The 25,076-nt window shown below is 55.7% G+C and overlaps 1 protein-coding gene across 25 annotated transcripts in view; it reads right to left on the bottom strand.

The window, feature by feature from the left end:
- Tns1 (tensin 1) overlaps positions 1-25,076 on the bottom strand; it is a 208,781-nt gene that overhangs the window by 52,283 nt on the left and 131,422 nt on the right. For all 25 annotated transcript variants that reach the window (XM_078017987.1, XM_005330452.5, XM_040267778.2 and 22 more), the window contains 6 exons: positions 21,645-21,757; positions 21,195-21,255; positions 20,964-21,039; positions 20,282-20,411; positions 18,425-18,490; positions 17,205-17,321 (listed from right to left, as the gene is read on the bottom strand). In XM_078017987.1, the coding sequence (XP_077874113.1) occupies positions 17,205-17,321; positions 18,425-18,490; positions 20,282-20,411; positions 20,964-21,039; positions 21,195-21,255; positions 21,645-21,757 (563 nt within the window). The remainder of the gene's footprint in view (positions 1-17,204; positions 17,322-18,424; positions 18,491-20,281; positions 20,412-20,963; positions 21,040-21,194; positions 21,256-21,644; positions 21,758-25,076) is intronic.

Raw genomic sequence — 25,076 nt, forward strand, 5'->3', positions numbered from 1 at the left:
CCAGGAATGTCCAGCTGATAGACAGCAGGACACCAAATCCCAACCCTTACTTGCAGGTTGTTGGAAGCTTATTTGGATCTAGTCGACTCTCCCAATCCATTTCCAAGAGTTGGCAGGAGGTGGCCTGGGGTCCGCAGCCAGACCCTAGTGAGCCTCAGTGACAGTGTGCCCTTGCAGGGGGACCCCAATTAGCCTGTGACTCCAAAGTGCTTCTGCAGCCCAGGGTTGCACCCACAGCACCCTGGTGCCCACAGTTTCATGACCAGGAGTGGCACTGAGGCTCAGGAGGGAGAGCCAGCCAGGCACAGGCCCCCTGTCTCCCCAGCTTGCTGGCCTGAGCTCCAGGGACCAGACACCTTGTCCTTTGAACTTCCCCTCCCCCACTGCCAGCATCACTCTCTGGCTGCTGCTTCTTAGGTAAAAGGGAAAAATAAGGGAAAGGACAAAAATGTTCCCCAGGCCCTGTACGAGGACACTGGCTGCCATATCATCACTGACAAGATGGCCAGGGGAGGGGACAACCCAGTGCTAAAGACCTCACTGGGGTTTTGCTGCTGTTGTTTTTGCCCTGCTACAGATGGAACCAAGGACCTCGCTCATGCTAGGCCACACCCTTCCACTGAAGCCCTCCAAATTTAAAGAATTGGGAGGTGGGGGAGGCAAGGAAAGGGTCCACAATGCCTCAGGCTCCAAACTGGGGAAGAAGACGATTTGGATGAATTATTGTAATGATCCCCTTACCTCCCTAGAGCCTTCTAGAACTAAACAACAAAGTACAGGCTCTCGAAAGGGTTAAGATCCCAGTCCACCAGCCTGTCCTGTCCTCACCCAGCCTCATCCACAACACTGCTAGCCTAGCTCTCATTTGCATACAATCTTCATATTTACTTGCCCATCTGTATGCCATCTGTACTATTCTATAAATTTTTAAAAAATATTTATCTTAAGCCAGCTCTAAGCATCAAGATCCATGAAATCACAGATTTGGTGTACAAAGTACATTCATTTTTTTCTAATGTGCACTCACACAGATACACCTAGAATCAGTTCGTATATAATAAGCAGCCTGACCCACATACCCCCCCTTAAAAACCCCATGATACAAAGGCTCCCGCAAATGGTGACCCCTCCACTGGTCCCCACCACCATCCAGGTACCCGCTGCCCTGGAAGCTCCAGTAGGGTTTCATAAAAGCCCTGATCCCCGGCCCCACCCTAGACCTACAGAGACTGAAATTTCAGAGGCGGTGCCTGGGAGTCTGAATTTTAAAACTCTCCCCAGCTGGGCATTAGCGACAGCCAAGTTTGGCAAACACTGGTCTTAGCTGAACCTAAATACTTCCAGTTGTGGGATATTACTATCTCTCAAAAAGAGCCCATCTCATCTTTTGGTGGCTGGAGAAAAAAACATCTCCATGCCCCGTATTCTACAGTAAACTGGCCTGAAGGTGCTCTTTGGGGTGGCTCAGAACAAGCCAGATCTCTCTCCAATGAGCATCCTTCAACTGAACATGGTGGGTGCCACCCTCTTGAACACCCCGCCAGGCCCCAGGCCTCAGACACCTAGTATAGCCCCCAGCGGTTCTTGGTTACTCTGAACAAAGTACAGAACCCACCCGCAGCCCCTGTGAGGAACACGACAGGCCCACCACCTCCCACTATCTAGAAACCATGCCTTTGCTAACACAGCCTCCGATTATGCCCAGCCCTTACCACTCAGGCCAGCTCAGCACCAGCCAGGAACTCGGGGACGAGAACATGGCTCCTCTATCATTGCACCCCTCAAGGTTTAGGATACATCATTTGACCTGCTCTTTCTCTGCTGAATCACCATGGCATTGGGCTGGGGGTGTGGCTCAGTGGTAGAGCACTCACCTAGTATGTGTGAGGCCCTGGGTTCGATTCTCAGCACCACATTTAAATAAATAAAATAAACATCTTGTGTCAACCTACAATTAAAAAATATTAAACAAACAAACAAACAAACATGGCATCAAATGTCCAGCAAAGAGGAGAGTCTTAGGAAATGGCCAAGACTCCAACCATGTGACGTCGGATCTGGTCTCTTGTGCCTCCAGAGCACCCCCTTACTCCCTGAGCCAGCCATGAGCAGGGCAGTTTTATAACACGAGTTCCCAAGGCGGCGGGGTGAACCTGGAGACCTTCTGGAACCTCCTCAGGCACCCAGGATTCGTTGAGATCCCAGATTTGCTACTGCCAGGGAAGCCAGTCCAGGCCACTTCCTAAACTCGACATCCTGAGCTCCTCCAGCCCAACCCCAGCCCAGCCCTATTCCGTCCATCAACTCTGGGAGGGAGAGTTGCCCATCGCCACAAATGGTCAGTGCCGGAGCCAAAACTGTTACCCAGGGCCCTGGGCTCCCGAAGGGAAGTCCTCCCCACTGCCAGATCTGGGCCGGACACCCCGAGAAGGACGACTGGAAGGGTATCGGGAGCCCCGGCACCTAAGAACCACACAGCTCCAGGTCCAGCTGGGCAAAGGAGAACAGCCCTGAAGGGCAACTCCACCCACAGCTCAAGCAAACTCCCCCATCCCCTCCAGGAGGCCCTTCCAGCCGGCGGACCTAAAGCTGAGGACACACACGGAGGGTCTCTCCAGGAAGGAGAGGGGTCCAGCCTCATCAGTCAGCCGCTTGGGAGGCTGAGCCCCTTCCTGCAACGTCTTTTCTCATCTTGGGCAGATACAGAACATCTGCCCAGGCCAGGGTCTTCCTCTGGTTCATAAGGAACAAAATGGCCAGATATCTGGGTTTCCAAGGAGCCCCAGGTTAGACCAGGAGCAGGAAGCAGGTCATGGAAGAGCTACTTCACCACCTGAAGTGGGGAGAGGTGACAGCAGCAGAAATAAGAGGGTGGAGGGGGACGGTGGTCTTTAGCCAGTCGATATGTCCCCAAGAGACAGGTGGCCATGTCTGGAGGCATTCTGGGCTGGTGCATCTGAATCAAATACTCGAGACAACTAGCCGGAAGAGGCCAGGAGTGCTGGTCACCCACCTGCAGTGCACAGGACAGCCCCCCACAACAAACAATTGCAGGGTCCCAAAGGCCCAGAAGCCCTGAGCTACAGGGGGGGAAGAGGGGTTGGCCTGGGAGACCCTCAGACTCTTCGTCCTGGATTTCAATCCCCACTGGCCACTAACTTCTTGCTTGACCTTGGGCCAGTGATCTCCTCTTCCTGGGTCTCCGTTTCCAAAGTCGTGACACGAGAGAGGAGAAGGAGAAAAGCTTTGAATTCTAAAACTTCTGGTTCTAAGGAGAGCCACCAGGGAGGAGAGGCATGGTCAGACTGTGCCCTCCCCAGAGGGGGCCCTGTCAATGTATCAAAGGTCCAGGGAGGAAGGAAGGAAGGGCCGTTGCCTGGGCGGGCCCAGCGCCGTGTGTGTGTAATGGAAATGTGCTCCCAGAGTCCCCCGAGACCTCCGCCCCTGCTCCAGCCCAGGGGACGTGAAGAACCAGAGCTCAGGGCAGGGGACACGGCAGGCTGCAAGCACCCCCAGGGCCCCTGCCTTCCAGGGTCCCACAGGCCCTCACCCAGAAAGGCAGGGGTCAGGGCCGGGCTCAAGAGCGTGTTCCCCAGGAGCAGGACAGAAACCTGGTACCAAAAGGGTCACTCAGGAAAGGAACTGTCAACTCCCAGGCAGATGTCCCCGTTGGACCCGGGCAGGGGTATATCCAGTCACCACCCTCTGGCCTCTCCTCATCCCCACTGCTCAAGGGACACAGGTGACATCTCAGCAGCATCCTCACTTGTGGAGTTGGAGGGAGAATGGGGAGAGGGCTGTGGGGCTTGGGGACAAGTTATCAGCTCTGCCCTTCAGGGCTCGCCCCTGAGAAAGCACCTGAGGCTTCCCCAACGGGACGGTGACAAGGAGATGAGGAAGCCCAGAGTTAGAGCTTGGAGGCGCCAACAGGCAGGAAGCAACGGAGGCCGTCAGCGAGATCACCTGCCCAAACCCAGGTGAGCGCTGGCCCCGCCAGTGAGCCCCGGGAATCGGCTGCCTTCGCTCTGAGGATGGAGGGGCTCCAAGCTGCCTCCGGGCAGGTTCACCATTCACACACAGTTCCCACTGGGGGACAATCTCCAATCCTGACCCCAAACAGGCCCACTCTCCCCAGCCACCCGCATCCATCCAAACCGGCAGGGCAGTGTGGTCAGGACCACTCCCATCCCAACAGATGGCCTGTGCAGTGGGCTGGGGTCCGTGTGGCTCAGGAGAGGGCACAGTGGTGGTCAGGGTGGTCAGCTTCCCATCTCAAATAGATCCATGCAGGGACAGCTAGAAGGGACCCTCCCTGACCCACCAAGGCCACCCACCCTTGGAGCACAGCACTGAGTGGGAGCCAGGAGCCAGGGGACCAGCTCTGGGCGTCTGCCTCCTGGGATCCAGGAGGAGCGTCCTTGTTCTCACGGCTCTCAAGCCCTGTTCAGACAGCGGGGGCGGGGAGGAGGAAGGACCTGAGGCGCTCTGAGCTTTCATATCAAAATCTGACCTCACCGGCCTTGGCAAGGGGAAGGACGGACACCAAAGGGTGCGATGCCACTAACAGTCCTTTCTAAAAGCAATCAAAGCAATCAAGGCAGACGGGCATTGACTGTAGAAAGATGTGAAGGCAGGGTGGTCAGAGCCGCCCCCGCCCAGCTCAGTGCTGCTCCCAGACCACAGGGAAAAAGGGCCGGGGGATGGACGGACGCACCAGGCCTGGCCCTGCATCCTGGAGAGAGCAGGAGGGGAGGGCAGTCCACAGATTTGCCATCCAACACAGGAGGCTCAAGTCCCCGTGGGAGTCTTGTGGGTGCAAAGAGTGCTTGGACCAAACAAACAAACAAATAAAGGAGGCGCAGAGAAAAGGGAGTTTAGGGCAAGATATCAGAAAATGCAGGGCTTTGTCGGAACCCTCTAGGCGGTGCCTCCAGCCGTGGTCACTCTTCCCACCCAGACAGATTCTCCTCAACTTGCTACCCATTCCTGTTTCTCGAGTCCCAGAAGACAACAGAGTTCCCTTGGCTGTCAGATCTCCATCCCTCCTACTGCGGCGGAAACCCAGTCTCCAACTCTGCCTGCACGTCTCTAACCAGCTGCTGGATAATAAACGGGCCTAGAGAAAGTGGAGTCTGGCAGCAAGAGCAGCCAGAGGGGGGCCAGAGTCCTCAGGGATGCACCTGCATGGGCCTCAGTTTACTCGTCTGTGAAAGGGGAAAGTAACCCAGATGGTCCTGGTGGTACTGCCTACCTCTGGATGCCCAGGGACCCACTGCAGACAGATGCTCAGCCAGGCACTGTTCAGACCCCACAGGTCTGCTTCTCCTGTCCTCCTTGCTCCTGTCTGGGTGGCGCGAGGCCCCGGATGCATCCAATGCTATTTCTGCAGCAGCCAGGGAGCCCCTGGGGTTGGACAGGAACGGTGGTGACTTACAGGAAGTCTGTAAATACACAGCAGCCTGCAGAGGTCCCCAGGGCCATGAAGGGCAATAGAGGCTGATTTATTTTCATCAGTGTAAGGCTGAAACTCAATCCCCGAGCAGGCTGACCCTGCAGACGGCAGACACTCCCCAGCGAGAGCAGAATTAGCCAGCCCCCAGACTGCGGGCCTCGCCCCTGGGACTGGTGATGGGAGGCAGAAGAGAGAAGGCTGGGATCAGCCAGCTCAGCCTCTGTGGCTCTAGTTCCCACTGACCTGGCCTCTCTCCATTCTGCCACTGGTCTGTAAGGGTCTCTAGGATGCAGAGCTGGACAGGCAGGCTTCCCATCTTATCTAGGTCCTCCTCCCAGGTCTCTCAAGTACAATGTTGCACGAGGCAGGAAGGCAGAGTTCCTGGGGCCTCCAGCCATGGTGAAGACATGGTGAGAAGTGCCACGTTGAGAAATAGGGGCACCGAATACAGGCTCCATCCCCACCTGGCTGTGCAAACATTGATGGGTAACTTAACCTCTCTACACTTATTTCTCCGTCTCTGAAATAGGAATAAGACTAAGCTCACGGAGAGGCATGAGGAGTTAAGGAAAATCTGGATGCATTACAACAGCTCACATAGGGAGGCTATGCATACGATATATGGGGAGCAGGGGACAGATTTACTCCTAGTCCCTAACCAAATAACTGGCTGGGAATGTCAGCTAACACAACCCTGATGGAGACCAAATTGCAACTTTTATCAAAATTGCATATGTGTGTATACATTCTTCCACCTCACGATTCCATTTCTAGAAAGCTGTCCTAAAGGACTTGCACATAAAACTGGTGTATGCACAAGGTCATTCACAATAGCATTTCCCCAAAAAATCTGGAAGTAACCTAAGTGTCCACGGTATTCATATATAGTCTAAACATTGCTTGTTACTAAAACCCAGTATATATGTGCAGTGGAATATTATATAGTTGGAAAAGACGAGAAGACTGTGTGCTATTATAGAAAGACCTTCTCAATAGGCCATTAATGGGAAAGCGCAAGTAAAAGCCAGATCCTTGCAATGGCTACCAGACCTAAAGGATCTGGTCCCCGTTACCTGTGACCTTGTCTCCCATGACGACCTCCACTGCCAGCCACACTGGTCCCCTTGCTGCTTCCCAAACGTCTCCTGCGGGCCAGCAGGTCCCCGGGACCTTGGCACCGGTTCCCTTTGCCTGGAACGTTCTTTCCCACGTATGGGCTCGGTTGACTCTCACCTCTCCAAGGCTTTGCTCAGATGACCTCTTCTCGGTGAGGCTGATCTTGCTTTATTAAAATTTCAGCTCACCGTCCCGATCCCCCGTTCCCAGTCACCCCTCATTCTGCTCTGTTTCTCCCCAGAGGATTTATCACCCACTAACGCGCCCTGCCGTTTGTTTACGATGTTTTTAACTTTTGTTGTCTGTCTTCCTCCATTAAGACAGAAGCCCCACAGGGCGGGGACCTTCATTTCACTCACCATCATGTCCTCAGCATCTGGGATAGCGAGCAGCAGACACAGAGTGGACCCTCAATCAACGCCCACTGAGTGAACGAGCGGTCACTGAGGATGCCCGGGACCAAAGAGCACAGACGTCTGAGGTTCTTTTCTTATTCTCTTTCTCTTCAACACAGTGGTTCGAGGTTATGCCTCCATCACAACTTTCTCTCCTGCATTCTCACATGTGCTCTCAAACAGAGGCGTCCAGGACCCACCGTCTGGCCATCAGGAATGACCAGCGCCAGGGAGGCGGGAGCCGAGGGCCTGAGTACACCTGAGAATGGAGCTGGTGATGGATAGTGCCAGAGGCCCTGGGCGGGAGGAAAGGCAACCTGTCGGGCACCCTCGGAAGTGTTTCATGAAGCTCCGCCCAAGGTCAGGCAGTGGTCCTTGAAAAAGCAATGCCGGTCTCCACACCGCAGGCGCTGCAGGAAGTGCCCACTATGGCCTCATTTAACTCCCAGCCCTGTAAGACGGCCGTCCTTCCCACTGGCAGGTGAGAACACTGAGGTTCAGAGAGGCTCACCGACTGGCCCAAGGTGGACAGAAGGCAAGAGGCAGAGCTGGGACTTGGCCCCAGACAGCCTGGGCCCGTGATTTCAAAGGTGACAGTACCTCCCGGGGACCGGCCTGCCCAAGGACCCATGGTCTCCACAGGGACATGCATTTCATTGCTTCTCAGGCCGCTCTAAGGCACCGTCCCCCTTCATTTTAGGGGCCGCCTGTGGCTGAAGCTTTGTGAGCTCCGTGACTTTGGCAGGATTTTAGAACATCCTCTGCCAGGGAGAGGGGCACAGAGAAGAAAGCGAGATTTCCAGGGGATGAATCATCCGCGAACAGCGGGGGAAGCAGAGGGAGGGACCCACACAAGAAGAAAGGACTGATCATCTGCCAGAGCCCAGATCCCCGAAACCATTTCCCATAAACCGCCTCAGGACTGTCAATCAGGCGTCAAGCAGGCTCTGGAACCTGCTTGGGACCAGGATGGAGGGGCTGCGCTGGACCTCCCCCCAGAGTCCCAGAGCACAGGAGAAGGAGCAGACAGAGGAGGCTGGCTCTGGGCAGGAGGCTGGTGGAGAGAGAGGCTCAGCCAGGCTAGGCCAGTGAGTGACAGGAATGAACTTCTCCTAGGAGCACACGAGCCACAGGGAGCACCTGCAGGCCAGCAAGTCCCCTGCCAGGGAGGAAGAGGGCCAGGGCATGCCAAGACAAGGAGCGCACCAGACCTGACCAGGTCCAGCATGGAACACTCCAGAATCATCCAGAAATAGAATCCCCCCCAGCACCCGGGGGCTGGATTCTGATGTGGGCTGAACTATCAGAGGCTGGCAGACTGGGGGCCCAAAGGCCGACCACGGGAGCCACACACCCCACCAGAGCAGGGGATGCATCAAGCTGGCCCTGCCTGGACAGAACCGGAGCGCCCTGTGGTGTCTCATGGGCCCCAGCTCTGGGCCCCCCGCTGGAAAAGTGACTGACTGAGCATCTGTCAGACGGCCAGCCAAGGGGGCCAGGAAATGAGGCTCTGCGGCCTGGTCCACGGCAGTTTTGTGTGCCCTCTTTTCTCTCCTGGAAAAGGCCTCTCTGAACATAGAAACTCAGGTGGAGGAAGCGCCCGGAGGGACCACAGCCCAGCGCCTGGCCAGGTCCCAGGCTGCCCACTCAGCCCCTGGGGGAAAAGGAGTCCAGGAACCAGCCCCACCTGGACCACACACTGCCTCTATCCTCACTCCCCGGCCTCTGCTCACCCTTACCTGCATGTTGCCCGTGTTCCACTAAAATCCTGCCCGTCCCCACAACGGCCACAGCAACTGTAAGGAGAGCCAGTCTGACCTGATTGCCTGCTTTCCCTCGGATCCCCAGACTTCGAGCAGTGTCCTTATGTCACTTGCAAATGTGAGAACAATTCTGTCTTCAGCCCCATCTCTCCTGCCAGGGCCCATTCACAAGCAGCCCCTCTCCAAAGTCATTTCCTCCAAACACCAGGACCCCTGGAAGCCATGGCCCTTGACCAGGACCCTTCTCCGCTGGCTGGCGCATTTCTCTGATACCCCCCCACCACCCTCTTCCCCTATCTCCAGGCGACACCCAAACATGACTTTCCAGATCCCAGGACTTGCATGGTGCCCACGGTTTGTAGTAGGTGATCAGTTAAGTCCTGGGGGAGAGGAGAGAGGGGGGGAGGGAGGGGAGGGGAAGGAATGAAGTAGGGAAGCAGCTTTAGTTGGGTAAGAAAAGTATTTGGTTAATGGAGCTTAAATGTCTTTCCTTGGAGACGGTTAGAGTTGTGATTGGTCCCCATCTGTCCAGTTCCTTGGGTGGACTTGTCCACAGATCTGGCAGGAGCGGAAGAAGGGAGGGTGGCTGAGGGGGAAGAGCCCACGTTGCCTGCTCTCCCGCCTCCAACTGGGTCTCTGAGCAACCAGAGGGCAGCGTGTGCCAACCCCGATGCCGGCTGAGCGCTCTGGATCCGCTGCAGTGGCTGTGGCCTCCCACCCCAACCCGATGGCAGAGATTACAGAGGACCAAAGGCACATTCACTGGGGAGGAGATGGGCTTACAGCTCCACCCTGAGACTGCACCCCTGCCTGCCTGCTGCCAGCAGAGGGTCCCAGGGCATCGGGACAAACCTGACCCAGCCCTGAGCAGCTGAGCAGGTGGCCAGCAGATGCTGGGTCAGTGGTATCGTCTTTACCCACAAGGTCAGGCCAACCTGGTGTCTGAATTAATCCACTGATTGTTCCACTAAATCAGGAGAGGTGTTCCCTCTTAGGGGAGGAGAAGGAACCCAGAATCCTCCTCTGGGAGCTCTTCCGCCATGCAAATGTCCCACACTGAGACCCACCCCCTTGCACCCCAATGTCACTCTGCCCAATGGGGCCATGAGGACAAGCAAGCCAGGCTCCCTGCCAAAGTCGATCCCATTCTCACAGCTGGGAAGTTCTCAAACCTCTCCTGCTGCAACCCAAGCCCTTTGTCCTCTATAATCTGATAGATCACGGGCAGAAGCTTTCAGTAGCAGCTCTGAATTTCTCCCTCCCTGCCCTTCCCCCCACCCACCTTGAAGTCACAGACCCGAAGGGCTGGCCTTCCCAGGGTGCCCAACAAAAAATCAGCTTGATGCCAAATCCTAGGTTCTCAGCTCCACACTAGGAACTCCCTCAGTAAAGCCCCTCTGCTCCATGACAAGTGGCAGGTGGATCACTGGAGTCTTTGCACCCTTTCCCTGAACTCTCTGGGTCCACCTGCAGCCCTGCACTCTTGCTGGTTTCTCCCACATCTCACTCAAAAGTTCAGAAGGCAAGAAGGTCAAACCCTGAGAATTACCTCCAGGACACACCTCCCATGGTGCACATCTCCACAGCCTCTCCCAGAGTAGCCACGGGGACTATCCTCCCCACTGCCTGAGTGCTGTCCTCTGGAGCCCAGGGCCCGCCCGGGGGGCGCAGGGGGCAGGACTACGTGGGAGCTTGACCAGCTGCAAGCAGGACTCGGGGGCTTTTCCACTGCCCTGTCTGCGGGTGTGGAAAGAGCTTCCCCTCTGCGTGACAGGCAGGCTCTCCAAGCCGCTCAGGCACCAGCCCTAAGGCTGGAAAGAGATCGGCCCCAACGGCCTAAAGCAATTCAGCCTCTAGATGAAGAATCCTTTAGCTCCGGATCCTGAAAATGATGGGTCACAGTGCAGATGGCTGAGTCTGGCACCAGAGTCCCCCCACCCCCTGTTTCTGTTAATATGGAAGTGTCTGGGCCCCCGGGGTGAAAGAGAATCCAAGACAAGGAATGCCCTGTTTCAACAGTAAGGTAGGAGGCCACCATGCGGACCACAGAAAGAGAAGACGGACATCAAGACAATAAGACCACCCATGGAATGGGGGGAAAGACCTATTAAACAAACACAGATCCAATAAGGAGTTTGTTGCCAGAATATATAAAGAACACATAACTCAATAATGAAGACAACCAAAGTTTTTTAAACGGACACTTTTCTAAAGAAGATATATAATGACCTCTCATGCATGAAAAAAATGTTCCGCCTCATTAATTATTAGGAAAACGTGGTTCAAGCCCACAATCAGATACCACTTCACACCCACTAGACTGAAAATAATAAGGGTTAGAGGAGGGAGAGAAACAGGAACCCGGATCCGTTGCTGATAGGAATGGACACTGGGCAGCCATTTGGGCTCTTGGAAAAGAGCCCAGCAGGTCCACAAATAATTAAACATAGTAAATGAAGGACCCTAGCAATGTACCCAAGAGAATTGGAAATGTAAGTACCCACAAAGCCTTGCACCTAGATGTCCATAGCAGTATTCTTCTAATAGACAAAAAATGGAAACAACCCAAATGTTCATCAATTGATATCAATGTACAGATAAAATATATCACAGTGAAATATTATTCATCAATAAAAAACAAATGAAGCACTGATACACAGTTTAATACGTATAGACTCTGAAAACATCAGGCAAAGTCAAAGAAGGCAGACACAAAGGTCCAGGTATTGTCCTCTTCCCATGGTGGCACTAATGAAGGAACATCTCTGCAATGAAGCCATCCTCAGCCAGAGGAACTATGATGAACACAAGCAGAGATCCCTGCCTCCCACCCTGGACAGGTAGCATGGACAAGAAGTAATGCTTATGTTAAGTAGGGCCACTGCAAATGGGGGCTGTTTGTTACTGCAGCATCACTGAGCCTCTCCTGACCAAGTTATTTGCTTTGCACTCAAGCTCATGAGTTGGTCCGAGAGGGAAGCTCAGTTGGCTCATCTCAGTTCCTTATGATCCATGAAAGGAAACACTGGTTGAGCTCAAAGAAGTGGTAAGCCACGTTGTCTACTCCAACTCTCTCCTTTTATCAGGAATAAAGAATATCCAAGGAAAGTAGTCCCCATGGACACCCAGAACTCAAATCTCCTGCCTGGTAGGCCAATGTCCGTCCATGTCTGTCTCTACCACTCCATGCACACTTCAGTTTCTCTCTCCTCACTCTCTGCCTCTGTGCTCTATCCCTTTCTCTTCCTCTTGCTTAAAAAAAAAACAAAAGACGGAGTCCTTGGACAAGCCCATCTCAGAGGAAGTCATCACACCAGCGGTTCCAGGCCTCAGGAAAGACACTTCCCCAGAAGTCTCAGAAGACCTGGAGGAGGGGCAGGAATGGTCCCTCACAGGCCCCTTACCACCAGCCCCTGCTCTGCTGGGACTGCCCATGGGACCAAGGAAGGGTTGGTGGGCAGGTAGTGGCAAAGCCCAGGGGGGATGGATACTAGCCACCCCAGCCAGGCCCAGGGACTTGCTCCCTCCCGCCTGTCCTGAGCGGCCATCTCTCCACCCCTCACTACCCAGCCCCAGCCCCTAGTCCCCTCCTTAACAACGGCTCAGTGCCCAAGTAGGCCAGGGAATGGGGGCAGTGGAGGGTGGGCAGCCAGGAAAGGGCCAGGCCAGGCTCTGGGTTTCTCCAAGGCAGCGGGCAGCCTACCCTGTGCTTAGACCTTGTTTCCGAGAAGGCTAGCCCTGGACGCTCGGAGGAATTTGGAAACTGCTCTGTGCAGCATAGGCAAAAAATGCCACCCCACTCCCACCCATGGGGCACTGGGACCCGGGCATGGGGCTTCAGAACTCAGGCCAAGGAACTAATGGGGCTTCTGGAAGCTGCAAACGGTGGTGTCAGCCAGGGCGCTGAGCTGGCAGGCTCCAGACCAAATTGGAGAGAGGCAGAGGCAGCCATAAGGAGGAGGTCGGTGGGGGCCGGTCTCTCCCCAGACCTACCCTAGACCCTCACCTCCTCCCCCTCAGGACCAGAGGCCCTGGGCATCCAGCTGCCTGGGACCCAGGAAACTGAACTGTCCCCCTCAGATTCACACGCTGCCGTCCTAACTCCAGGACCTCAGAAGTCCGCTTCATTTGGAGGTTGGATCTTAAAAGAGGTGATTAAGGTGAAATGGGGTCACTAAAACAGGCCCACTCCAATCTGGCCATTGTCCTTAGAAGAGGAGATTAGGACACAGACACGTAGTGGGGAGACTGTGCGAAGACACGGGGAGGAGACGGCATCTACAAGCCACTCACACCTGATCTTTCTTCACTTCCAGAAAAGTGAGGAATCAGTTCTGTTCTTCAAGCCCCCAGACTGCGGCGCACTGTTCCGGGGCCAGAGCAGATGAGACATCAGCCCATCGAGTCCCCAGACGGCTCTGCTAGGAGAGAGGGGTCTCCCAAGATGGCAGGCACTCCTCTGCCCCCTGGAGCCATGCGTCTAGTCAGAGATCCTAGACATTGAACTTGCACCTCCTTCTTTCTATGTAGTGTTGGGACTGAACCCAGGGCAGCATGCTAGGCAGTCACTCTACCACGGAGCCACCACCCCGGCTTCCTTCCTTCCTTCCTTCCTTCCTTCCTTCCTTCCTTCCTTCCTTCCTTCCTTCCTTCCTTCCTTCCTTCCTTCCTCCCTCCCTCCCTTCCTTCCTTTAGGCACGGCCTCACTACCTGGTCTCAAGCTCCTAGCTCAAGTGATCCTCCTGCCTCAGCCTCCAGAGAAGCTGCCACTACCGACATGTACCACCAAGCCCCGCCCACCTCGTCCTTCAACTGCCCTTCATAAGCACCCATGGCCACTGCAGCCGCAGGTCACCACCCAGAGCCCAACTGTCCCTCTTCTTCTCTGTGGTTCCACTTCCTGGGCCTGTCCTGGGTGGTGGTGAGCTGCACTACATCCTGGAGGATCCCCCGTCAGTTGTGGGGTGGGAGCTGAGCTTTGTGGGAGGAAGGGATTTGGAGTCAAACTCTCCCAGATCCAAGCATCACACCTCTTACGTCACGGCCCTGCAGGTTTGCTGACCTTGAGGTCTTGATGGGGACCATGGAGCTGGTACAGCCTGAGCCGAGCTAACGCCACGGTGGGTTCCTTCATGGGAAGGAACCTCGCTGTGGCAGGAGGGTGTCAGACGGGCGTCATGTCCCACCTCAGCCACCCCGGCCTGGGAGGTCGGGCTCCTGAGAATCAGGGGACTGATATGGATTTTCTTCCTTCCTTTTGCCATCAAGACTGATCAGGGATGTACTGAGGCAGTGAAAGGGGACTTTGAGTGTCCCCATGCCCCAGGGCCTGAGTCGAACTTGGAGCTCGGGAAGAGGGAGCTGCAGGTAGCGAGGAAGGGGGTCAACAGAGCAGTTCCTGAAACGTGGTCGAGTCAGGGTCACCAGGAGCTCTGAGCAGAGTGCGGCCGAGAGAGGGGCCAAGTGCGGACGCAGGTCACTCAAGAGGACAAAGGCCAGAGACAGACGATTGATGCTCCACCTCCCGCTCTGAGTCACAGTGGGTTTTGGAGGAACTGGCTGGCCTCTCCTGTCCCCTCCTCTCCTGTCCCCCTCCTCCAGCACACATGAAACAGACAGGAGAGGTGGCCACTTCCAGCAATGGCCCCATCTCACGTTGGACAACCACCCTCCACCTACCTGGGGAGGCTGGCCCCTCCCAGGGCACTCCTGAGCACCCCGCAGGTACCGGGAGGGAGACCCAGCCTGCCTTGAGGGGGCCTGTGGTCTCTGGGTGCTACACACCATGGCCCCCCCACCTGGTCTAACCCCTCCTGCCTCCTGAGAGGCAGGGTGGGGGCACCTTTCTGCTCAGGAGTGAGTGGTGGGGTTCAGAAAGAGGCAGACCTCACCCAAACACAGTGAGGACCAAGATATCAGCACAGAGCGAGATGCCCAGAACAGGCCCCCAGGGAGGTCAGCCCCCCTGGACAGCACCATGGTCAGCACATGCCCAGAGCTGCCCTCGACTTGCCTGGCAACCCTGAGCTGCTGACTGAACCCATCTGTGCCCCAGTTTCCCCATCAGGGCAGATAGCACCACCCATCTCACGGGGACGGCAACCACTGAGTTCTTGGCACCAAGACTGGAGCGTGGTAAATCCAATCTCCCCCCTTAGCATACGGGTCTGCAGACCTCTGAGGAACAGGCCTGTGTCAGGCACTCTGTGGAAACACCACAGTCACTCCCCACAGCCACTCCAAGACACTTGTTGAGTAATTCCCATTTTACAGATGAGCAGACCGAGGCCCCAGGGGCCCGCATGTTGTCAAGGACTCGAAGTCAAGCCGTTTGGCTCCAGGCACTGCATTCTTAGCATCTATACTAAACCGCCTCTCATGAACGTCACTGCGATAATCCCACAGAGCGAATAACATTGTCCCAACTGTGTAGACATGGAAACTAAGGAAACAGAAAGGCTAAATGCTTTGAGCAAGAGGGTGCGCTATGGAGGGGGAGCGGGGATCTGCCCCCAGCGGTTGGCTCTGGAGCCCGCGTGCTCACCCCACACACAGGGCACCTCCCGTCAGCCTGCCCAGCCGGCCCAGGACCTCCACAGGGAACAGCCACACCCCCTCCAGCATCTCCTGAGCACTGAGTCACGCGTTCTAGACCCCTCACCCCAGCTGTGAGGGGTCGCCCACCACCAGGGAGAGACACAGGCCTCCGGCGTCCCTCTCTCCTTTTACCTCTAGGAAGCACAATGGAGTCTTCCAGAAATGCCACCAACCAGGAGCAAGACTGGGATCTGTCACTTGTCCTGCCCGAGGACTGGCTCCGTTGGCACTCTGGGGCAGCCAGCAGCAGAGAGCACACAGTAGGAGCAGAGAGTGGCTCTCCCTGGTGACTGTCCCAGCCCTCAGCAGGCCAGGCCAGGTAGGAGGGCAGAAGAGGCCTGAGCAGCGCCCCCTGCAGGCAGAGCACCAGCTTCTCAGCCTCCAGACAGGAGCCCCTCTGTCCTGGTAGGACAGCTGGCCTTTAACATCGTCCCAAAGGTCCCGTGACTCTGTCCCCCTACCTGGGGGAGCAGATCAGAGGGAAGAGGAGGCAGGGCCAGGGGCAGGAGAGCAGTCAGGGCCTCCACGCCAGCCCCCGTGCTCCTCCCCAGCCTCCCGCGTCCCCAGCCTCCTCTGGTTCGTCCGTCTGCTCTCCTTCCCTCCCTCAGCCTCGTCCTCCCAGTGCCTTTAATTGTTTTACCTTTTATTTGCCTGGCACTTCTTGGTTCACTAGATGTTTTTACATTTATCATCGCATTGAATCTGCATCAGGCAGAGGCGGGAAGCATTAAAAATTCCTTCAAATTGCCAAGTGTTCTTGTTAAAAATGCAAACATCCCCAGGACGACGAACAGGGAGGCTGGCGGCCCTCCGTCCCTCTGCTTTCTCCCTGGCCACTTGGCACAGGGTGGTGGGGTGCAGGGAAGAGCAGAGCTGGGGGCGGGGAACAGCCCAGTGAGCAGGGAGGGCGTGGGTGGGTGTCTCTGGCTGAGGACGCTCGGCCCTGGGGGACGAGACTGGGAAGGGGCAGGGAGCTCAGGTAGGTAGTGAGGACAAGCCACAAACCTGCAGTGCCGCACCTGAGCACCCACCTCCTGGAACCCTGAATCTCGTCCACCCACTCCCCGTCCTGCCTCCGTGATGCCAGGGGCTCATTCTGAAATCTCTCCCAGGAGGCTTCAGAGAAGAGCCATCAGGGCAGGAGACAAGGCGACAGAGCAAGGAGGGCAGAGAGAACCCTCGGGCCTGGCACTCCCTCACCCCGCACAGCCACACGGCCCAGGGTCCCAGCTGGCTTCCGTGGGGGCAGGGACCAAGTAGTCGATGCTGGGGCGTGGGGATAAATCAGAGGTCCTGCCTTCCGAGTCTCAGTTACCCCCATTAGCCAGACGATCCCCCCAGCTCCAACATTCTGGGGTCCTTTCACCAAGTCAGAAGAACAAGCCTGGGACCAAACCCCAAGCAGGATGTCCCAAGAGTCCCTGGGCTCCACCCCCTCGTGCACATTCAAATGAGCCACATAAACAGCTAGAACTCCCAGTTAACTCTCCGGAGCTGACCCCGCTGCAGGGGCCATGTGACTTAATGTCAGGTTTTGCAGCCAGACCATGCATCCATTTCAGTTCTGTAGATTCCTTTCCACACCCCAGAGCTGGTGGGTTGGTTTCCAACTCTCCAACATTTTCGTTGGCCCTGGATGAAAGCTCTCTGGCCCTAGGCGTCTGCATTCCCCGCGCACCGACCCCAGGGAACACTGGCAGCCGGCAGCAGAGGGTTTAAAAGAAATGCAACAAGTGCCCTGTTTGCAGCACGGAGGTATCGCAAGCTTCACATAAGGCCACCTCCTCCAAGGAGACCTCCCAGACCTCTCCCAGAAAGCCAAGGCCACGCGAGCCAGGGCTGGGCAACCTAGACAGGGCCAGCACACGGGTCCCCACCTACCCTCCATGCCATCTTCCCGATGTCCACTGATGTTGTCGTAGGAATCCCAGCGGATGAGGGGGTCGGAGGTGTTGTAATCCACAGACACACTCGGCCCGTTCTCCAGGTGCTCCATGCCTGAGCGGGATGGGAAAGGTGGGGGCGGGCAGGGGACAGTAGGGACAGGGAAAGAGATCAGCAGCTGGAAAAACAGAAAGCCAACAGCTCCCCCCAGGCTGCTCCTAAGGGACTTCTCAGGTTCCAGAGCGTGGCGGGCGGGCGGGCGGGAGCAGTGGCCTCAGTTAGGTGGAGGAGCCAGGAATCTGACTGCGTGCATTCTTGAAAAGGCTCACTCCAGGTCAGGGGGTACGTCAGGACAGGGCACTAAGGAATGCAGACCCCAGGAGAGAGCCGGGGACAGCCCTGCCAGGTATCTGCCTCTTCCTCGTGTGGGGCCCTGGGGCCCGGCCTAGAGAGCAGCGAATCTGGCCTGGAGTCCGGAAAAGGGCTATGGGACAGTTCCTGGGTTGCCTGGGGTCAGTGATGGCAGGGAAGCCACAGGCTTGACACTGGAGGACACAAGCCTCTACAAGGTCATGCACCTGCCCCCACTTAACACGCTCTCCACTCCCGACAGACACTTGCAGGGAGAGACCAAGTTTCTTCCCCATCCTGAGAGACAGCTCAGAGACAGCACAGCTGCAAGACTGGCCTTCAGGGCGAGTCACCTCCGGGCCCAGCAGTCCTTGAGTCTGGAGTCCCTCGGCCTGTAACCTAACTGCATCGCCTCCCATCCTGTTCTCAATTAAGAGGAATAACAACTGGGCTCCATATTTAGAGTCCAGAGGCTTAAAGGCTATTATTAAATGGGCTTCAGGTTGAATCACCTCAGTTCACATAAATATCATCCATCCAGCACCTTGGAGTGTCCCCCTTGGCTATTCCCTCCATCTAGTTTCTGAATATAACCAAATGGTGTGACCTAACAGGACCAGAACAGTTTATCCAACTCAGCGCCTCTCTGTCTGCTTTTTTTATTTTTATTATCCAGACAGTAAGTCACTGGTTCATGTTTAGCTAGGGGTCCACTCTGATATTAAGATCCTTTACTGCTGGCCTGCTCTCAATCACAGGTAACTTGGTCATTGTAAAGCAGCCCAGTGGGAGGATGGTGGGAGCAAGACAGGGGCATGGAGCATGGAGGGAAGGACTGCAAGAATGAACTTTAATTTGATGTATACCTTGAATTTTCTCTGGCCCGTAGGAAAACACGAACTCTACTTTGCCATATTCTGGAAATCGGTCATCTAAAAAAAAAAAGAAGCGAAAAAAATGGGCAATGAATTCCCAAAAAGGGCTCCATAAATATTAACCAGAAAAAACTCATTTCTTCTGGAAAAAAAATTAATTCATACACATACACATGGTTAATAATAAAATAGCATTTAATATGTATCTAAACTCATTACACATGAACACCAAAATCCCATGTCCTGCCCACCAGAGCCCCAGTCCTACCTGCCTAAGGTACCACTTCTAGCCATTTCTATTTTGAGTTCTACAAGCAAGCTACCTTTATGATTCTAAATACCACCCATTATTTCATGCCAGTATTTCTATATACATTTTAAATCGTCTCATTGATTCACCACTATGAAGCTGAATGATTTGGCTCCTATACCCCACCTCCTTTCTTCTCAGATCTGGTTAGCTTATCATTTGTTTATCCCACCAATTACCTTTGAAGCTGTATATACTATAGTTCAGCCTCTACTTCTTGATCTGGGAACCTCCTTTGCTCAGCTTCTCCCCAACCTCATATTTGCTTTATCAGCAGTATCTTTATTTTTCCTCCTCAAGACCAATGGCGGTGACTGTCTGCTCTGTAATTATTAGAACGCCATCTGTTTTTGCCCTCCGGGCTCAGATACAAGGAGAGCCCATCTCAGAGCCATCCCTGCCCTGAATGAGCAGACTTTACTGAGGGGACCTGCCCCTTCTGGGCGGCCCAGTCTCCTTCTGCTCTCTGCCTGAGCGCAGTCTGGATGCTGATCACTGTCTACTGCTTGCAGGAAGAGGACCATAGCAAGGCGACATCTGCTCTGTGGGACCCCACCAGGCCAGCGCCTGTGTCCAGTCCTGCAGGCCTCACTTCATAGGGTCAGGTTTGCATGTCTCTCTCCCAGGAGACTGTGAGCTCCCAGAGGCCTGACTTCTCTTTGAATCCCTAGCGTCTAGCACACACCTGTCATTTAGACTCTGTGGGCGGGCAGGTGGGTGGGGATGGATGGACAGGTGGATGGATGGGTAGATGGATGGGTGGATGAATGGGTAGGCAGGTAGGTGGTTAGAGAGATGGATGGATAGATGAATAGGTGAGTGGGTGCGTGGATGGATGGATAGATAGATGGATAGGTAGATGGATGAATGGGCAAGTGGTGGGTAGATGACTGGATAGGTGGATGGGTATATGAACAGTTGGATAAATGAATGTGCTGGTGGCTGGAGGGAGGGAGGAGGGATGGGTGGTGTATCTATAAGCCCAGGCCTGAGCGTAATATAGATGGGACCTGAGATGCACAGAAGAAAGCAGCAAAAGACACCAAACCTTCCCTGCCCACTCCTCCTGCCTTCTGCTGCCACAGCCCTTCCACTACGGCTCCTCTGCCCCGGGGGGTAACGGTCCCTTCTAGAGCTGCCTCCCCTAGACTTTTAGCTCCACCAACAGAGAGCACGTGGTGTTTGACTCTGATTCCCCGGCACTTAGTACTCAGCCTGGTACAGATGCCCAGCCAAGGTTGAAAAAATGTCTGCCAATAAGGCCAACCGGGAGGACCAGGCAAAGAAGACATGGGCCAAGTCCTCGGAGAGGATGAGACACAAAACAGGCCAGGGACTGAGGAGGGACCTCCTCCACTTGAGTCCTCGCCACTTGCCTTGGTTGGCTCCTAAATCTCTCTCAATGCCCTCCCGCTGTCACCAAGAAGATCCTGGCAGACCATGTGGCTCAAAAATGGTGGCCCCCATGCCCACCACATCTCCTGAACCTGAGCTCTCCTCCCTGCCACGAGCCCCGCCCAGCCCACCCTGGGGCCCACCTTTGAAGGCCTCATCCAGGTCCTCCTTCCCAAAGACAACCCCCAGGTCATGGATGGCACAGGTGTGGAACTGCACGCGGAAGATGACATCGCGGGCGGGGCTCCGGAACTTCTTGTGGTAGCACTTCAGCTGGTGGCGGGGAGAGACAGAGGTGGGAGGTGGGGTCTCAGGGAGCCTGGTCTGCTCCACAGACGGAGCCCACAGGGTCACCGCAAACCCAGGAAAGAGCAGTCACCAACACCAAACAGGAACTTAGAACTCTCTGGGGAAGCTTCTAGAACACCTGAGAGACTTGGAGGAACAAAAAGTGTCCTGCCAAGAAGTTCCCACAGACAGATTGGAATCCAAAAAGGGAAAAGCAGGTTTGAAGTTGCAGCAGAGAGGGCTCAAGTTAGAATGGAGGGGGGTCCTTGTCACCAAGAGGGAGATAGGTGGTCAGCTCACACCGACTGGGTTTCCCTGGAGATGTCCCAGAACAAAAGGTCGGCCCAGGGAAGGGACGCCCACACAAGGGCAGGGAAGGGACCAGGCCAGGGCTGTCTGAGACCGGAAGGTCTTGAAGGAACCCTGGGAGCCCTCAATTCCAAGTCCTGAGCCCACCGGGAGTGGCTGTCCTGTCCCCAGGGTAGGAAGGAGCCGGAAAGGGAAAAGGGTGGCCTTGAGACAGAGGGCGGCACTCACCAAGATGTCTCCCTTCAGGAGCAGTCCTGGCTCAATGGTGATGCAGATGCTCGTCTGGCTGTCCCCCGGGATGTTGCTAAGGCACAGAGGGTGGCAGAGGAAGAGAGTGCCGCTGCTCTCCCTCTGCCCCTCTGCCCAGGCCTGCGGGGGCCTCCCTGACTGCCTCCCTCCCACCTTCCCGGTGCCCAGCCTTGGGCCGTGGCCCTCCCAGGCCTCCCGCAGAATACTTACTAGATGCCAGACGTGTACACAGGTTGCATGGCCTGGTAGATGCGGAGAAAAGGCCGACACCCTGTCAGAGAAGGTGGTGTTAGGAACAGCAGGAGGAGGAGAGAACAAAGAGAGAAAGGAAGGAAGAAAGGAAGGGGGTATGAGGACAGAGAAAAATAGCAAGCAGAAAGGAGAAGAAATACTAACTTTTATTCAGAAGGCATTTTAAGTGGACAAGACATTGCCACCGCCAACATCATCTGCCAGAAGGGACTGCAAATACCAAGCTCGTTTTGCAGATAAATAGACTGGAGCTCAAAAAGATTCAGGAAGTGATGCAGGTGAGGCTCCAGTGGAAGCCTTAGGCCTCTGCTGCTGACTGGCTTCCTCCCACCCCAAGGCTGCCTCTGAAGACCCCAGGCAGGAGGGAGGAAGGCAAGGGAGGCCCCAGGGAGGGCTCGGGGCAGGTACCTCCTTTGGACTCAAAGTTGGGGATGCCGTGCATGATCACATGGTGCAGAAACAAGGGCTTGTTGTTCATTTTGATGGAGCCAGAGAGCAGGCCGCTGAAGTAATGCACATACCTGGGGCAGGGAGAGGTGACTTCAGGGAGAGGGACCTGGTTTTCCATCTGCAAGAACGTGGCTTCCACCTCCCTCTTACTCAGCACCCCACAACTCTGACCCCCACCCAGGGCTCCTGGCAGCTGAGGGCTGGGCCCCAGGGCAGGCCTAGCGGGCCGCTCCGAGCCCCACAGGGAAAACAGCAGGTAAAGGACTCGGAGCTGGGTCAGAGCTAACAGCCCACTTGGCGTTCTCCTGCGCCCCCTGGTGGTAAATGTGAGCATCTCTTTCCTGCTTCCCTTGCTGCCCAGGAACCTCCTGGGGACCAAAATTCCTCCGTGACCCCTGACAGTGACAGGCATCTCATCCTTTAGCAGCTCCCTCCTGCACAAGGCAGGCTGCACGAGCAGCTCTAACAGCTCACACCGAGCCAAACCAGGCCAATGTGGACCCTGATACTAAGCTTCCCATTAGGCCCCACCATCCACGGGAGTCGAGCAAATACCAAGAGCTTAACCATGACAGTCCTTCGCTTTATGTCACTAAAGTGTATGAGCCCATCAGTTTCTGTCACTTGACTTGATTTTTGTGATAACTAACTTGAATAAGTATCCCTCTGTCTAGGGTTTGCATCCCCCAATTTTTAAAATAAAGATCTTGTTGGAAGAATGGAAGAAACTAGCCCACGTTCCCTTCTTCTAAACAGTGAGGGGAAAGCAGGCCCAGAAAGGGTTGTTGGAGACACACAGCAAGAACACACAGCGCTGAGGGTGGGAGGGAGAGGGGGAGCAGCCTGGGCTTCAGGTCGCCGTCTGGACTGGGGGCAGAACTAACCATTGATGGGTCAGCACTTCCTCTCTTTCTGACTGGCCAGAGGGTGCCAGGCTGAGTCAGGGAGGCCAACCAAGTACATCCTGAAGCTCTGCAGGAGCCAACAGGACTTTAGGGGGTGGGACAGGAACTGCTTGACCATGACAATGCTCCCCGCCTGTCTCTTGGCTCCTTGGCCCACCTCCAGACCAGTGGGCCTCTGTCCCTGAGGCTGGGTGGGGCCACCTTGGACTACCCAAGCAAGATAATCTGATGGGCAGCACCAGCTCCTATTCAGGCCCCTGCCCAGCCCCCAGTCCCATTATTCAAACCGGAAACCCAGAATGGCGGTTCCCATCAGATCTGCCAACAGGATGTGTCTGTGTGCTGGGGACAATGAGCAGGGCTGTGACAATAAATGGAGGAGCTACAGTCACAGCCCCTCCCTCTGCCCCTCCCGCTCTCCTCTCCTCCAGCTGCTGATTCCCTGCAAGCCGCACCAGCAACATGGCGGGAAAGCGGCAGCAGACGCATGGGCAACCAGCAACTGCACTCCACGTGTGGGCAGATAGAGGCCCGGCCCTCCGCAGATGCAGGGGCAGATAGGAGCTGCCGGGCAGCCACAGATAGTGTGCACACACAGACACGCCCCGCAGCCCCGTGCCCCAGCACAGGGGAACACCCGGACAACCCCCTTGCTGAGGGGTAAGGGCAGTGCCTCTCCATCCCAGACCTCTGCTGCCCCCATCAGAGCTGCTGCTCACCACCTCCAAGCATCAGGACAGCCAGCTTCTCCATTCGTAGCTCTCATCCTTCAAGGTCAAGGGCCATACCAGGAAAAGGACCAGCAGCAGCCATGCATGGCCACCAGGGACCAGGGAGCTGGTCCTTGACCACAGCACTCCCCTTTCTGGGAAGGTTCTCACTGACCCACGGCTGCCCCGTCCAGAGGCCCAGCCAGAACTGTCTGCCCAGAAAGACGCCCATCTCTGACTGCTGACCCAGAGGTTGGCCTTCAGCTCTTCTGTGACAACTGGGATGCCTGAGGACACACTTGCTTCTGCTTGGGCTTCCTGCCGCAATGGCAGGAACAGTCCGTGGCAGCCCCTTCAGGCCAGCCACGCGAGGTGAGGATGGTGGGACACACACTGGGTCCCTCTGCAGGAAGAGGCTGGGGAGGCCCAGGCCTTGAACCTAAGGGGCTAGAAAGCAGCCAGGATGCTCTGCGCTCCAGGCCTTTGACCTTGCTGCACCTCTGCCTGGATCCTTCACTGGGTTGGTCCCTATCCCGCTCAGATCCTGCCTCCTGTCACCTCCTGGGAGGCCTGTCCATTGGAATCTGCCCCCTCGCCCTCCGGCTCTCATGGAAGCTCTGCTTGTTTGTTGTTTCAAAGCCACTTGTCACTGTCCAAAATGACCTTTTGTTTGGGAAACTGGGTGTCATCCCGTAGAAGCTCAGCTCCATGAGTCCTTGCTTGACAAATTAGCACTGTACCCTCAGTGAGTAGGACAGTGCTGACACGTCACAGGCAGGTGGCAGGCCCATGACTCCTGGCCACACAGCCAAGGGGCCTGAGTCCCGCGCTCTAGGCTAACAGTTTGGGCTTGTGTTAACCCACCATCTTGCCTGTAGCCCCCCCAGTGTCCACCTGGCCTTGACATTGCCCATCCCCTCCTCTGGACCAGGCATGACTGAACATGCTGTCCACGCAGCAGAATCCCTCAGGTCAGTGGGCAGCACACCCAGAGGTCCCACCTGGTTGTTTCTAGTCCTCCACGTACCGTCCAGCTCTGCCTGGCCTCTCTCCTGGCCATGTCCCCTCCCTATGCTCAGGTTTCTCATCTGTCAAAGGACGATGCCTAGATCTTCATATGGTAGCTAAGCATTATCTCAGCGTGCGAAATTGCCTCCTCTGAGAGGTCCTCCAAGCTGTCCCCATGAGAACAGCCCCATTCCCCTGCCACCAGCCCTGGGTCTCTGCAGCGGTCCATTCTCTTCCCTTTGAGGACTCACTGCTCTATGGCATTGTCCTATATGCAGGGTCACATGTTTAAAGTCCATCTCTCTCAACCGACCACCAGCTCACTAAGAGAAGGGACTGTGTCCTGTTCACCTAGATGTCCCAGTGCGTGGGGCTGAAGTAGAGAACCTGGATTTTGCCAAATGAATGAATAAATCCATCCCTACCCTGCGTCTGCCTGGGCTCTGAGGAGACTCCAACACGCCCATGTGGTTCTGGGCCCCCCAAGAAATATTCTAAACTCTCCCAATAGAAGGTGACTCTTATCTTGAGTCTCTGTGACCTTCCATGAGGGTGGCAGTGACATCAGCTTCCTGGAGACTCATCCACACGCTGAAGCCATCCGGCCACCAGGGCCAGGACAGCATGTGCCTTCTTAAAGAGGCACCTTCTATCCCCAGACTGATGCCCTCCTGGGACAGTCTGCGCTCTGACCCAGGCCTCAGGAACCAAGTGCCAGGCCAAGCTGTGGGCACACTCAGCCTGCCCATGGGCTCACCTGTGTCCTC

The sequence above is a fragment of the Ictidomys tridecemlineatus genome, chromosome 7 (assembly GCF_052094955.1).
Source record: "Ictidomys tridecemlineatus isolate mIctTri1 chromosome 7, mIctTri1.hap1, whole genome shotgun sequence".
NCBI classification, from domain to species: Eukaryota; Metazoa; Chordata; class Mammalia; order Rodentia; family Sciuridae; genus Ictidomys; species Ictidomys tridecemlineatus.